Here is a 13,959-nt window from a genome sequence, read left to right on the forward strand (position 1 = left end):
ATTTGAACACTTATGTACCAGCCCCTGTGGTTCACTTCCTATTTTTGGTTCTGAAGTTGGGAGGGGGACATTGAGGAGGCAGCCTAAAGGCTCTGATTATCTTTAACACAATGGGAAGAGAGCAGCTTTGAGGTATCATATGATATAGACACCTTCTCTGTACTGATCACAAACACACCACTCAATATAGAAATGTTCTCTGGAAGGGTTTTCAACATTGCAAGTGAACTAGAACTCAAAATACCATTGCATCCATTCACAAATTATTTATTGCATACTTATCTAGGGATTAGGATACAGCCCTTTATGAAGGTAATGACCCTGACTTCGTGGAGCTTGCATTCTTGAGAGGGAGATTGATAATAATGAAAGAACAAACAAAAACATTGTTTTAGACAGCGATGACTGTTGTGAAGGTATTAAAGCAGGGTTCAGTCTTTTTAGAGTAGACCATGTGTGGACCTATTATCAATTGTGTGGTCAGGGAAGAGCTCTCTGCAGAGATGACATTTGAGTTGAGACCTTAAAGACAAGAAGGAACTGCCAGGTAAGATACCAGGCAGAAGGAACAGTTCTTGCACGAGGAACATGCAACAGGAATGATTGGATATAACTTGGTGACTAACAGCCAGAAGGCCTCTGTAGACAAAGTATCGTGAGCATGTGTAGGAGATGAGGTCCCAGAGTTAAGACTTTCGCTTTTATTCTAAGTGATCGGTATCCACTGGAGGTTTTAAAGCGGAAGTGGGTGATTTAATACAATCGACACTTAAAAATACAACATTGCAAAATACAATATTGCACTTCGATTTTACTTCTTTGAAACCTAATTTCTAATTCCCACGCGGGTCAAACAACACAGCGGGCATCCCTGTTTGCCCGGGCAGTTTGCGCTCGGCTCCAGCTTGTTTACACCCGACGCCCTGCCGTTGACAGCCTCCGAGGAGCGTGTGACAGTTGGCAGGCGCAGTGAGGCATCGCGGGAGCCAAGTTGCTGCTGGGGCCAGGGCTGCGCTAGGGGAGGAGGGAAGAGGGACAGTTGGCGGTGGCAGCACTCTGGGAGGGCTGCGAACTCCGCAGCGTGGCGGCGATGCGCACGCTGAACAAGGGATGAAGAAGCGGGGCCCCGACGAGCCTCCCAGGGCTCACGGGGCCCCTGGTTATTTCATCCCGAAGGTTCGCTATGCCTGCCCGGGTTTGCCACTGGAAACAATGGGGGCTGGGGGCTGGGGGCTGGGGCCTGTGGGCTGGAGGCTAGAGCGCGAGTGCTGTGAGGCGGGGGCGACCAAGAGAGTTTCCTCTTCTCCGGCCTATAGCTCTGCCTGGCCTGTCCGCGGGCCGCAGCGGCGGCACCCCGGGGAGCCGCAGGTGTTGATTTAAGGCTCGGCTGGGCTGCCTTCTTCCCGTATCCTGCGGCGCCCGCGGCCCCGGCTGATCCAGTGCCGGGTTTTGTGATCCGCCTGCACGTAGAGGCCGCGCCCCGAACCGCTAGCCAGAGGACTGGACCCCGGGTGCCCTCTGCTCCGCTGGGGTTCCCGCCTCCCTTCAGTCTCCAGGCCACCGAACGCTTGGGACCACTGTGCTGTGAGCGCGCAGCCCTACAGACACGACCCACAGTGTTTGCTGCCTCGAGACTTGGCAGAGTGAGCTCCCGGAGTCGGACTCCCCAGGGAAAGCGAAGCTTCGCTGTCAGGGGAGCTACCTTCGCCCGCAGCCTCCTACTCTGCGTTCAGATCTCGGCTACAGTGGCACCTCCCAGCCAGGCTTCTCCTCACCAAGACATCCGAATTAGCGACCCACTCGTTCTCCATCACGTCACCCTAATTTAATGCCCAACGGGGCATTTATTTCAGCCTCGTGTGTCTTGTGTCAGTTTATTGTCTGTCTCTGGAATGTCTGCTCCACGGGACAATGATCGTGTTTTACCGGCGCGGTGCCGGATTCCTGGCGTCTAGGGCCCGGCCCGGCCGGACTTAATGGGCAATCACATTTGCTTGATGACAGACCGCTGTTCTGAGCACTGGGCGAGACAGAACCGCCGGCCTCTCTGCCAGGGGCGGGGCTTGATCCGGCCACGCCCATGGACCCGCCCCCAGATCTAACCCGCTCCTGCAGCTCCTCTCCCAGGAGTCAGCCAAGGCCGGTGTGGTGCGTTTTCCTCTAGTTTCCCTCGCTCTTTCTGCAGCTGTCGCGAAAACCCGGAGCGGCGGATCTCAGAGCGGGCGGAGCGGCTCCGCCCCTCGCGGCACCTCCCCGACAGCCCTCGGCGCCGCGCTGGGCATGCTCAGTCGGCAGGGCCGCTTCAGCTCTTGGAGTAGGAAGCTTGGGCTCTCCGGCTGAAAGGAACCGCGGCGGGGGAAAATGGAACCCTTCACGGATGGTGAGTGGGCGGCCAGAGGAGCCAGGGCCGGGACCGGTGCTCTCTGGGGCCCAGAGGGTGGTGGGCAGTCGTGACACGCGAGGTCGAGCTGCAGTCGCCCCCGCCGCGGCTTTCCCGCGAGCTTTTGGGGGCGGTGGAAGGGGACCGCGGGAGGCAGTTCGAGGCTCGGGGGAGGGGGCGGGCGGCAGCGGTCGCTGGCCGGGGGCTGGCGTGAAGGTCAGCGCCGCCGCCTGCCCCGGGTGGGGGCGGTGTCGGGTGCGGCGGGACCCGACGCTCCGCTGCGCGCCCAGGTGGGCGAACAGCAAAGTTTGGGCTGCTGTGCGCAGAGGAGGGGGCAGCGGGGAAGTTGGCAGCCTGGGTTTTCCTCGGGTGAAGGGGGTGTCGGCCATGGCTCTGGGGCAGGAAGGGTTAAAACGCGACCAAACCCAACTTCTGTGGCGCGCTGGGAGCTGTCCCCCCGTCCTTCAGCGAGTTGTTGGTGTGACTTTTCCTAATAGGACGGGGTGGGGGCTTGGCAGGTTAATTTAGTGGAAGGAAGAGAAACTTGCGGAAAGGCTTGATCACCCCTGCTGGGTGCCGAGGAGGTTCCTGCCGGCATTGCCACCCTCCTGTCTGTTGCGGATACACTCCGCAGGGCGTTCAAGCCTCGTTTCCCTGGCTCCCGAGAATGTCAGTTTTTCAGTCGAAGACTCATTAAATATCAAGGGTCCGTCACGATGATAGCAGTGTGACTTGAGGCAAGAGTCAAAGCAGGAGCCTGCAGGATGTTCTGCTAACAGCCACAGACCTTTACAGAATGGAGCGAACAAATCTCACCCTACTTAAAACGATGGCTTTTGTTTGGACCAGAAGTGCCAGAGTCACAGTGTAGGGGTGAGATGTCTTACAGTTTGCGGCGTTGAGTATATGGATTCCCTTTTGGGATAGAAAGTAGGAAAACTGCCAGTAAGGGAGAGTTCACACTAAAATGAGAGGGTTCACTTTCTAGTTGACGTGTTTCCCTGCGGCTGGTTGGTTACTTAAGGTAGATATCAGTAGTTTGTCGCATTAATAGAAGACAAAATCTATCCCTGTTTGGGTGGGTCCGTTGCCACCCAGGAGACAGAGACGTTGTCCAGTATGTCCTAAACCCTAGCCAGACTTTGTTGTATGCGGTGTTTCATTCATAGGACTGCGAACTACTCATTGTATTCTCCCTGTCCCTAATTCAGAATGCTTTATTCTACTGCCATCTTCCTGCCTGTTTAATTAGGCTTAATGATGACAACTTTGATTCTGTATTTTCTTTCTCATTCAGGTTCTATTTGTAATTACTAAGGCTCTAAGAATAGTCTGGTAAAGTTACTAAGAAAAATAAGGAAGATTTGAGCTGAAAGGAAGCTTAGAGACCATCTAGTACTTTGGTATAGAATATGTTTAATATAAATCCTTAAATCCCTTCCAATGAGTATTCCAAGGCTTTTTCTTTGTTCTAGGTAGAAAGCTTGGAGATTCCATGTTTGTGGGATTTTAAACCAGAAGTTTCCAATAAATTAAAAAAAAAAAAAACTCACAGCAAGGCTGAGTCACCCAGTTGGTCAAGATTTTTGCTAGCTGATTTGGTGAACCTGTGCCTACAGAATTAAAGTACATTCTCAAGTCTTAAAATTGGGGGCTTTTCTCCTGTCTTAAAATAGTTTTAGAATATGCTCCTCTAGATGTGAATATTTGCAAATTGTCACATTTGGGGGGGGGCAGTGGAAAAGCCCCAGAGAGGAGAACAAAAAAGAAGCAGTGCTTCACCTTTCATTTAGGAAATTGGATTTCTGTTTCTTTTCTGTCTGTCTTCCAGATTTTTCAGAGTCTGTGCTGGAGACAGTTTAGCAATGCATCATTTTAGTTAATGTATTAATCACTCCTTATCTAGCGTCCTTTAACAAGGAGAATAGAAACTACAACAACTAAAGTCAACAAGAAATTAGGTCCTAGCAATTTGAGGTGCTTTTCAGGTTTAAGGTGGACTCATTATTTATTTCAGAACTTTTGAAGAATAACTGTAGAATTTTCTAGTGTCTTCAAACAGGACAAGGTATAGTGTAAAGTATGTTTATCTTTGTACTTAATCCTTTTGAGTACAAAGAATAGGTACATCTAATTCTCCCATAGGTCTGGGTGTTCTGGTGTAGAGTATTCCATTACCCATAGAATTTATTATTGCAGGGTTTATCAAGTTTGGTGTGGGCTTTTGTTACACATTTATTCTCTTTTAATAAAATTGTCACCACTTACATTTTCTCATATATCCCTGTATATGGAGAGAGGTGTGAGAGCTTAACAAAAAAGTTTCAGTAATTTGGGACCCACGTATCTTTCAGTTAAAATCTTGTCAATGATTTCACCACCTGAAAAGGGGTAAATTTGTAAAGGAGGCAAATTTAGTTTGTTTTGCTAATTTGGTTTTCATTACTCATCTGTTCCAGTAAGGCTTTTTCTACTTTCCGTGTTTTCTGTCAAAAGTTACTTCAGGTATGGCTCATTTTTCTTGGTCTCTGCTCTCTGCCTGCTGATAATGGATTTATTTGATGACCATCCTATGTTAACCTGTTGAGGTAACACAGTGCTGTAATCCATTTAATATGCACATCTCCAGAAAGGGCTTACAAGGAGGCACCTTATTGCCAAGAATTTTCATTTGGCTCAGGAGATATTTTTGGTCTTGCCCTTGGTGGGGACTCCTGACTATTATGCTGAAGACTAGATATCCAATCTGGCTTTGGATCTTTGGTGCTTTTTTTATGGGGAGAGAAATGTGCTGGACTAGTACTCAAGATTGGTTTGGTAGTAACAATTATGTTCTGTTAGGCAGGTAGAAGTGAAACTGTTAGGGAGCAGTGATTGATATATTACCAAAAATGAAACAAAAAATACATAGCAACTCTAGACGTCTTTTGATAGATGTACTAGATTAGGGCAAGTAATTATTTGATGACCACCTAGTTTTATTTGTCCTTATTTGCATGCAGGGTTGGGGTATTTTAGAATAATTTAAATTTATGTTAAGGAATGGAAATACAGAGCTCACCCTCAGAGTCCGATTGAGGAGGTCTGAGGTTGGGTCTAGGAATCTGCACTTCATTTTGAGCATACTAGAAGTATTCACAAGAGGGGAGCTTTTGAGTTTACTAGATAAGCAAATTCCATATGTATATATTTGTGTGTGTATGTGTATTTTTAAATGCTTTCTAGTTTGTAGTATGGCCCAAAGTAAATCGTCAGAAGGTGGAAAAGGATGATATTTTGAAGCTCCAGCACTGAAAACATAATTTAAACAGTTTTTTTTTCCCCCGAAGTCCCCAATAATCACTTTAGTACTACAGCCTGGTGCATAATCAAACAAGGGGGACTTTCCTTTCTTATAAAACTATTTTTTTTTGTTTTCAGATTGGCATCCAAGTGCAAGTATTTCCCAACTTCCGAAATGGGAAGTCTGGACAACTAATTAGATATTCATGGATTGTAAGGCAGTATAAAATTGTGATTTCACCTTTTTAATCTTACAAATAACATTTATTCTACAGGTATGCATTTGTTTTAATTTTTTTTTTTAGCGACTATCAACAATGTGAGCTTACCACATTCTGTTCATATACAGTTTCCTTTTGTTCTGTGATAACTTACCATATTGAGAAAAAAATCTTAAAAATGGAAGATAATAGTTTCTCTATATGATGGGATATAAGTTAAATTCTGCTTTTATCCTTCTGTCTTAAGTATTTATTTCAGTTAAGGGAAATAGGAGTGTACTGGATTCGAATGTTAACATCATTTAATAGTATAAGGTTGAGGCTGTAACTAGAACAATCCAGTTTTTAACTGGAAAGCAGAGGTGGAAAAGTTCTTCACTTTACATAACAACTTCCCCAAAAAAGTATCTTGAGACAAGATAAATAGGCAGCATATTTTAGAAACAATTAACCAGTGATTATCATTTATCTGTAGATGATTCTTGAGAACTCAGCTTGAAAGAGATAGAACCATAAAGATTGGTTATAAGGAAATTATCATATAGAAAATAAACAAGGGGTGATTTCCTCCTCAGTAATTCAGTCAGACACCATTTTTGAAATGCCTGTTTACAAGTAGATTTCTTGCTAGGCACAGTTACAAAAAGCCCCACAAACCTGCTATCAGTTAATGCTAACCTCAATAAGAGAAATGAAATGGAATAATCTAGTTTTATTTTCATACTAATATGAAAATTATAGAATATAGAAGAGTATGAAAATAATAGAATACAGAAGAAGAAAATATAGAAGATTTCTAATTATGAAATAAATGTACAGGATTGTCTTTATAACCTATTCATATAACATCTGTCAACAATAAGTTTACATTTCTACTGATTAAGTGTAACACTCCTGTTAGAAAAAAGCCTCATTTTGACTCTCTCTGTGAAAATGTTAGGAGATTGAGATATAGAGGAGTTTAGCCAGAGTTACCCCAGAAGTTGGGTTGGAGCTAAATCAGGCCTGTGGTTCTTGGCACTTGAGGTGAGGAGGACAGTGCAGCCATGTTCTGTTAATTAGCTACCACATGTCTTGAAAACTGTAGGCGGTTGGAGTTGGAGCTAATACCACTATACTTTTCCATAATATCATTGGAGCAAGCTGAGAAACAGTGTTTTGGTGTTTTTTTTAAATTTGAATTTTTAGATAGTACCTTTTAAGACTGTTCACTGGAAACTAGCAATGGGAATGAGGGAAATTTTGGAGCCCTTGGTGGTACAGCTCCTTTTTTATCCAGTGGTCTTTGTAGAGAAGGCTGCTCATTGCCCTGGTGTTTCTGAGCAGTAAATGTGACAGTAAGAGTTCCTGTGTCTATGAAAGAGTGGTCAGGATTCCCCTGTAACCTGATTCATTGTTGTAATCCATTTGTGATTATCCTGGGAGTACCTGTAGGACTCTGAATCCAAAGATCTTTGGGGAAAATTGGGACTTAAGAGAATTAGTGATGAAGGTGAGAGCTATGTAGAGATTTAAGGTAAGGAGGAATCTGATAGGCAGAGATTTTCAAAATGGTCATATATTGAGCCTTGCAAGTCTTTGGCTTGGAAATGAGTCTCTTTTGGAGAGTAGGACACTGTTGTGTGAGGTTGAAAGATAGAGTCAAGGTTGGAAAAGGGAAGTAGGTGGGTCTGATTGGACAAAAGGAATGGAGGGGTGAGGGGATGAATGAGTTAAGACTGGCATTTGGAGGCCCTAGAAGGAGATAGAAAACATTTGCCATGAGTTTAATCATACTGTGTGCTTCTCTTTCCTTGTCAGAAAAGTCATAGTTACTTGTAAGTTAGTACTGTTCACTTTCCTGAATGTTTCAGATTTCAAGAAAAAAAAAAAATACAGAGTACTGTTGAGCCATTTACCTTATCATCGTGGTGGCAGTCACTGTTCTTTATTGCCTGGTTTTGTTTCACCTTTCTACTGATGCTTATGGTTGAACAATGAACCAGTTTTTTTAAAATTCCAGTCTTGCATCTAAACTAGAAATCAGTTCATTTTCCAAATAAAGAAAATTTAGGCTTCCAAGGAAGTTTGAAAAAACAGTGGAGAATCAAGTTCAAATGTAGAAGACCCTTGGAAGCTCTTTTCCTTAATGAATGCCCTCCTGGGAATTCCTCCCACTTAGTTAAAGAATGAAGTCACCAAAACAAAACTCCAGCCAATTGTCTGGACTTCTGTAGATTGGGGGATTGGATGGTCCAGAGTCTTCTCCAGACCTCTGGTGCTATTGGGGGAGGCCAAGCCAGAGATCTGGGAGGAAGGGTGTTTAAGGAGGTTTTCTAATGTTCTACAGGGAGAGCTTCATAAGCTGGGAGAACAGGAGAATGGGAAGTGCATTGAGATAACTGGTACCTCTGTGGGTTGGATGTGCTCCTTTCCTCTCTGGATCTCACAGCAAATGATGACCAGGACTGTGTGGTAGTGTTTCCCAGACAACTTCCTCAGGTGTCATTTGGTATCATAGAGGAACTTTCCGGTGGTTAAGGAGGCTTTGGGTCACAGCTGAAATTGGTGTTTTATAAGATTTAAAACAGTTGTTAGAATATTCATCATCTCAACAACATTACACCATTTCAGAGTTCTGTTTAGGGGGAAAATGGAGTTTAGTGGGAGTAATTAAGGAGAGCTAAATGTTTGAAAGATCTTTCTTTAAGTTGGTGTTAGTAGTGTGATTTGAAGACAGAAGTAGTATAATATTTGTTTAGTTTCTTGTCCCATAATTGTCAAAAGGGCCTCAATGGTTAAGTAAGGCCCTTGGGGCTTGGTGGGAGGAACTAGCATGTCCTAGATATATTAAGATTGTGCCTGTAAGTTTGGGCTGGTTAACCCTTATACTTTTTTTTTTTTTTTGCCGTACACGGGCCTCTCACTGTTGTGGCCTCTCCCGTTGCAGAGCACAGGCTCCGGACGCGCAGGCTCAGCGGCCATGGCTCACGGGCCCAGCCGCTCTGCGGCATGTGGGATTTTCCCGGACCGGGGCACGACCCGTGTCCCCTGCATCGGCAGGCGGACTCTCAACCACTGCGCCACCAGGGAAGTCCCTCCCCTTATACTTTTAGCAGTAGTTTCTCCGCTCTTTAAACAAATGCTTAGTACCTAAACCTTTTGGGCCACTGACATTGTCCTTTTAGTATCTAGATTGGACACCTAGATTAAGAAAACAGCTCAAACTGAGGGTAGAGTGTTGGGTGTTTGTGGGAATAAGAAATTCATTGCTGTTTAAAACAGCAGCCTCACTTCCATCTGCATCCATACAAGCTACCGAGACGCTTAGTGATTTTCCATTTGGAGGAAGCACACAGAAAAATAATTCAATGTAGGAAGGAGGGTCTAGTCTGACTTGGAGATTAGATAAAAATGATAGTGTGCTGAGTTGGATAGAAATAAATGTATGTTCACTAAAGTGTGGCTAGCCTAGAGTGCAGTTGTTCATTGCAGTTGGGTACATAGTTCTGTTGTAATTAATTGCCAATTTGGGAAATGCTATTGAGATAAAGACTTGAATTCATACATAGAAGCTTTTCTTGGCAAATAATCAAGTGACAATAACTATTGGTAGAAAAAATGTGGTTACAATCCCGGACTTATGGATAATCACTATTTAAAAAAAAAAAAAAGGTTCATGGGCTTCCCTGGTGGCACAGTGGTTGAGAGTCTGCCTGCCGATGCAGGGGACACGGGTTCGTGCCCCAGTCCGGAAAATCCCACATGCCACAGAGTGGCTGGGCTCGTGAGCCATGGCCGCTGAGCCTGCGCGTCTGGAGCCTGTGCCTCGCAACGGGAGAGGCCACAACAGTGAGAGGCCCGTGTACGGCAGAAAGAAAAAAAAAAAAAAAAAAAGGTTCATGGTAATCATACTGACTCTCAGTAAGTTGTATATTGATGGCAAAGTTTTTGCTGTAGATTTGGTACTGTCATTTACTTTGTGTTTTATCATCCTGATGGAGAAATATTTCAGAATTATCAATAAAATAATTATTTGTTCAAATCCATCTGAGATCAAGTCTAGCAAATTTATTCACCAACTGTGGTATTATCTAACTCATAAGCATTCTGTATATTGAAGAGTTCTGATAAACTTCTGCAGATCTCATGCAGTGATATGCACTGTTAAATCACTCATAATAAAACTCATAATTTATTATGCTGAATGCCATTTTTCATGTTAACTAAGGAATTAGCAGTTAAGATTTTTTTGAAACAATATCTAGGTAGTTGATGGAATTAAAGATAAACTTTTTAGCTTTAGATTTTACAAAGGTATGTAGCTTTGCCTGAGAGACTAATGAGCATATTTAGTCATCAATGACATTTTCAATTACTTTTTTTAGCTAAATTTTTCTGAGAGGTGCCCTGAGGATTGTCAAGGACTGTGGGACCTATGTTATGAGGAAAGAGTTTTAGAAATATTTTGTAAGATAAAGATTGTAAGTTTGGCTGGAGGACATATTTGATATAAATATAAACATTAGGATAAAATAATTAGCCTAGAAAAGGAAACGAAAATTGAAAATTAAGCTAAAATAATTTTATTTTCCCCACAAGGATATTGGCTAACTTTTAAGTAACTAAAATGGCTTATCTTTATGTGAATTCTGATCATAGTCATAATAATAAATATAAGGATAAAGGAACTAAATGCTGTCAGTATTCTGAACTGGTCTATTTTTAGTCCATGGACTGTTATGTTGCACTGTTAACTTTATGCGTTTTGGTGTCTTCTAGCCAGAATTGTTTAACTAGATTACTTCCTCTGTGGAATTGATACTTTTTGAGTGCTATTCAGTAGAATTAAATGGTTATTGTTAGAACCTTGTACATTATTGTAAATTTTATATTTTCTCTTGGTTCTATATTAATTCCACTGTGGATAACACCAGAGAAAATAAATGCAGAAATATATAGTACAAAAAATTTTGTAGAAGATGAGTGCTTTGGGCTTAATTCTTTTTCACTGAAACCAGGTAGTGCTGGGGTTCAAATCTACTTAATTATTTTCCTTTCTTTTTTTTGTTGTTATTTTCCCTTTTTTTTCATTTTGAATTTCTTCCTGTTTACATCATGCTAATAATTTTTCTTCACCTTTTATTTTTATCACCAAGATTAAAAGTATAACAAATCAAAATTAGTTTTCCATGTCTCCTTGCTGCATTCTTCTGCATTGGGGAGTCAGGAGTGGGGGTCAGAGAAGAAGCATACTGTGAATGTTTTAATACAGATTTTCTTGCATACCATTTTAAACTACCTCAATTAACAGATTTTTTTTTATTTGTCTTTGACACATCCCCACTTAACTCTCTTTAAAAAGATAATAGTTTTGCTCACGCCTGGGTAGGGGGCCAACTGCATCTGCCTGTGCAATGGCTCCTGGGAGCGTCGCCTCCAGTGACACCTCCTCGACCTCCACACTGGGGTCGTCCGGGTCATCTGGGTCTGAAAAGCCAGGCCTGATCCAGAGCGGCGTCCGAGAGCCCCACCGCCACCCTCCGGTGCTGCGCATGGTGCTGGAGGCGCTGCAGGCCGGGGAGCGGCGCCGCGGTACCTCGGTGGCAGCCATCAAGGTTTACATCCTGAAGAAGTACCCGACGGTGGACGCCCTCCGGCTCAAGTACCTGCTGAAGCAGGCCTTGGCCACAGGCATGCACCGCGGCCTCCTCGTCAGGCCCATCAACTCCAAGGCCCGGGGAGCCACTGGCAGCTTCAAATTAGTTCCCAAAGACAAAAGGAAAATCCAGCCCAGGAAGACGTCTACCATGACGGCCCCCAGGAGGCCTGGTCAAGCTGAGGGAAAAGACCCCAAGAAACCAAGTGAGTCCAAGAAGAACCCACCCAACCCAGGCGATGTGAAAAAAGGATCCATGAAGCCGGGAGAGGGGAGGACAGCTCCCTCCAAACCAGGTGCAGCCAAGAAGGCCCCCAAGAAAGGCCAGCAGACCAAGGACCCAGAGGCAAGACTGGGTGAGGCCAAGAAGTCCTCCCAACAGCCAGACAAGGCCACACAGTCCCTTTCCATTGCCAGTGGGCCCGGCGGGAAGTCAGAGGTCAAAGGTGGAAGGAGCAGCCGAGCAGATACCAAGGCCCACAGGAAAACGAAGCCTGGGAGTCAGAGCTCCAAACCCACGGTCACCAAGGGCGAGAATGCTGCTGCTTCCCCAGCCAAAAAGAAGAGGGGGAGCAAGGTCCCTAAAAAGGCTGCTGCCCAGGGGGCTGGGGAGGCGCCTAAAGCCAAGGCCCCTGTTCCTCCCAAGGGCAGGGGGTCCAAGATGGAGCCTGTACCACTGGCCAGGAAGGCAGAGGCCCCTAAAGGCCCGAGAAAGCCTGGCATTCCCGCCAAGTCCTCATCGTCCAAAGCGGCCAGTAAGAAGGCAGAAGCTGAGAGCTAGAGGCGGGGTGGAGAGAGACTGAGATTCTATTTTTTTATTCCCCTAAAAACTATCACTCTATTTCACTGTAACCTATTTATCAATAAAGAATTTGTCCCCCACAAAAAAAAAAAAAAAAAAAAAAAAAAGATAATAGTTTTTAAAAAGATACCCCCTCAAATAAATACCTTCACTGTATGCTAACTTAGTCCAAGCTTTATTCTTAAAGCTGCAGTACAATATGAATGCAGAATGGTCTCTGCCCTTGAGGAGCTTACATTCCAGTAGAATTAATTTTTTTTTTAAGGTATACGTATGCACAATTCAGTACACTCTCTTCAAAGACTATCAGACTTTGAGAAGGACAGGTCCCATCCCACACCATTTTCCTTGGGTACATTTGGCTTTGTACTTTTATTTCTTTTTTTAAAAAATTTAATTTTATTTTTTATACAGCAGATTCTTATTTGTTATCTATTTTATACATATTAGTGTATATATGTCAATCAGTACTTTTATTTCTTCATTTTGGAGATCTGGCCATGAATCTACCTCATTTTATAAGACTACTGCATAGTGTAGCATAATAGTGAAGAGCAGGTCAGACTGCTGCATTCAAATCCTAGCTCCTCACTCACTAGCTCTGTAATTCTTATTTAAGGATATTACCGAGATGTTTTAATATCTTTAGTTAAAAAACTAAAATATGCACAGAAACTCAAAAAAATTTTTCTGATATTCACTGAAGTTTAAGGTACATGATGCTTTGGCATATTCCAGCCATGGTGAGATTTTGAAATGGTGAACATATGGTATTTCTTGTATCTTGTTTACTAAAGGCTTGAGGCTAGTATAAGGGAGGATTCTTTCCATTTCATATTTATTAACCATTATTATGCATTTGTAACACTTTCAGGGAAGTGTTGCCTAACTAGAGGAACTACTCATTTCTACATCCAATTTAATTCTGGCTTAGGTGTGTTTTTCCTGTTCCTTCAAGCAAACATAATATGCAACACCTCATTATTCGTACAAGTAGAACTTATTTCAGTCTTAGGTATTATATATATTTTGTCTGTTAGGTGGGGTTGAAATAGTGAGGAATTAAAGACCAAAAGGGGTAGTGTTAACATGAGGATATAGAATAAACGTACTTCGTTTATTGGTAACAAGGCCTACAAATATCATAGGCGTCACGAATGCAAAAAACATGTCTATAATATAATGTGTATTTAAATTCATATCTATTTTGTTATGTTTCCTCACAGGAAGCTTACTAAGAAGCTAGTTTTACTAGTGAATTTGTAGTTCTGCTAGTGACAGTGACACCCTTATTTTATTATTATTTTTGCTGAATAAATATAACTTGGCAGCAGCTTTTGGCTCTAAGAATCTATTACGAATTATGGCAGTTTACTTCCTTACTTCAACCCTGCCAGGAGGCTCTGGGTCTGGTTTTTGTTTGTTTTCCTCACAAAGATAACATTTTGAACTTCTGAAACATATAAGGTAGTGATTTTGATCAAACATCAAGGTAAAGTATGTAAGGAATAATCCTTCAAGTGTTTGGTGGCTATATGGATGGATTGCATGGGAACGAGTAGAGGTATTCCTCATCTTGGGCTATAATTACCCCTGGGATACCTCAGGGTTAAGAAGATAGTGTTTTCCCACAGGA

The 13,959-nt window shown here is 43.3% G+C and overlaps 2 protein-coding genes across 2 annotated transcripts in view; both read left to right on the forward strand.

Moving 5' to 3' along the window:
• Positions 1–1,547: 1,547 nt before the first annotated feature.
• LNPEP (leucyl and cystinyl aminopeptidase) overlaps positions 1,548–13,959 on the forward strand; it is a 110,180-nt gene continuing 97,768 nt past the window's right edge. Inside the window, exon 1 of the mRNA XM_059062893.2 lies at positions 1,548–2,380. Coding sequence (XP_058918876.1) covers positions 2,362–2,380 — 19 coding nt within the window. The 5' untranslated portion in view covers positions 1,548–2,361. The remainder of the gene's footprint in view (positions 2,381–13,959) is intronic.
• LOC131756098 (histone H1.8-like) lies at positions 11,280–12,302 on the forward strand. The gene has a single exon (XM_059062909.1). The coding sequence runs from the start codon at positions 11,280–11,282 to the stop codon at positions 12,300–12,302; it is 1,023 nt and encodes a 340-aa protein (XP_058918892.1).

Source organism: Kogia breviceps, chromosome 4 (genome assembly GCF_026419965.1).
Source record: "Kogia breviceps isolate mKogBre1 chromosome 4, mKogBre1 haplotype 1, whole genome shotgun sequence".
NCBI lineage: Eukaryota > Metazoa > Chordata > Mammalia > Artiodactyla > Physeteridae > Kogia > Kogia breviceps.

Bases quoted from the DNA above. Each gene is read 5' to 3' on its own strand.
- LOC131756098 (XM_059062909.1), top strand. From the start codon at position 11,280: ATGGCTCCTGGGAGCGTCGCCTCCAGTGACACCTCCTCGACCTCCACA.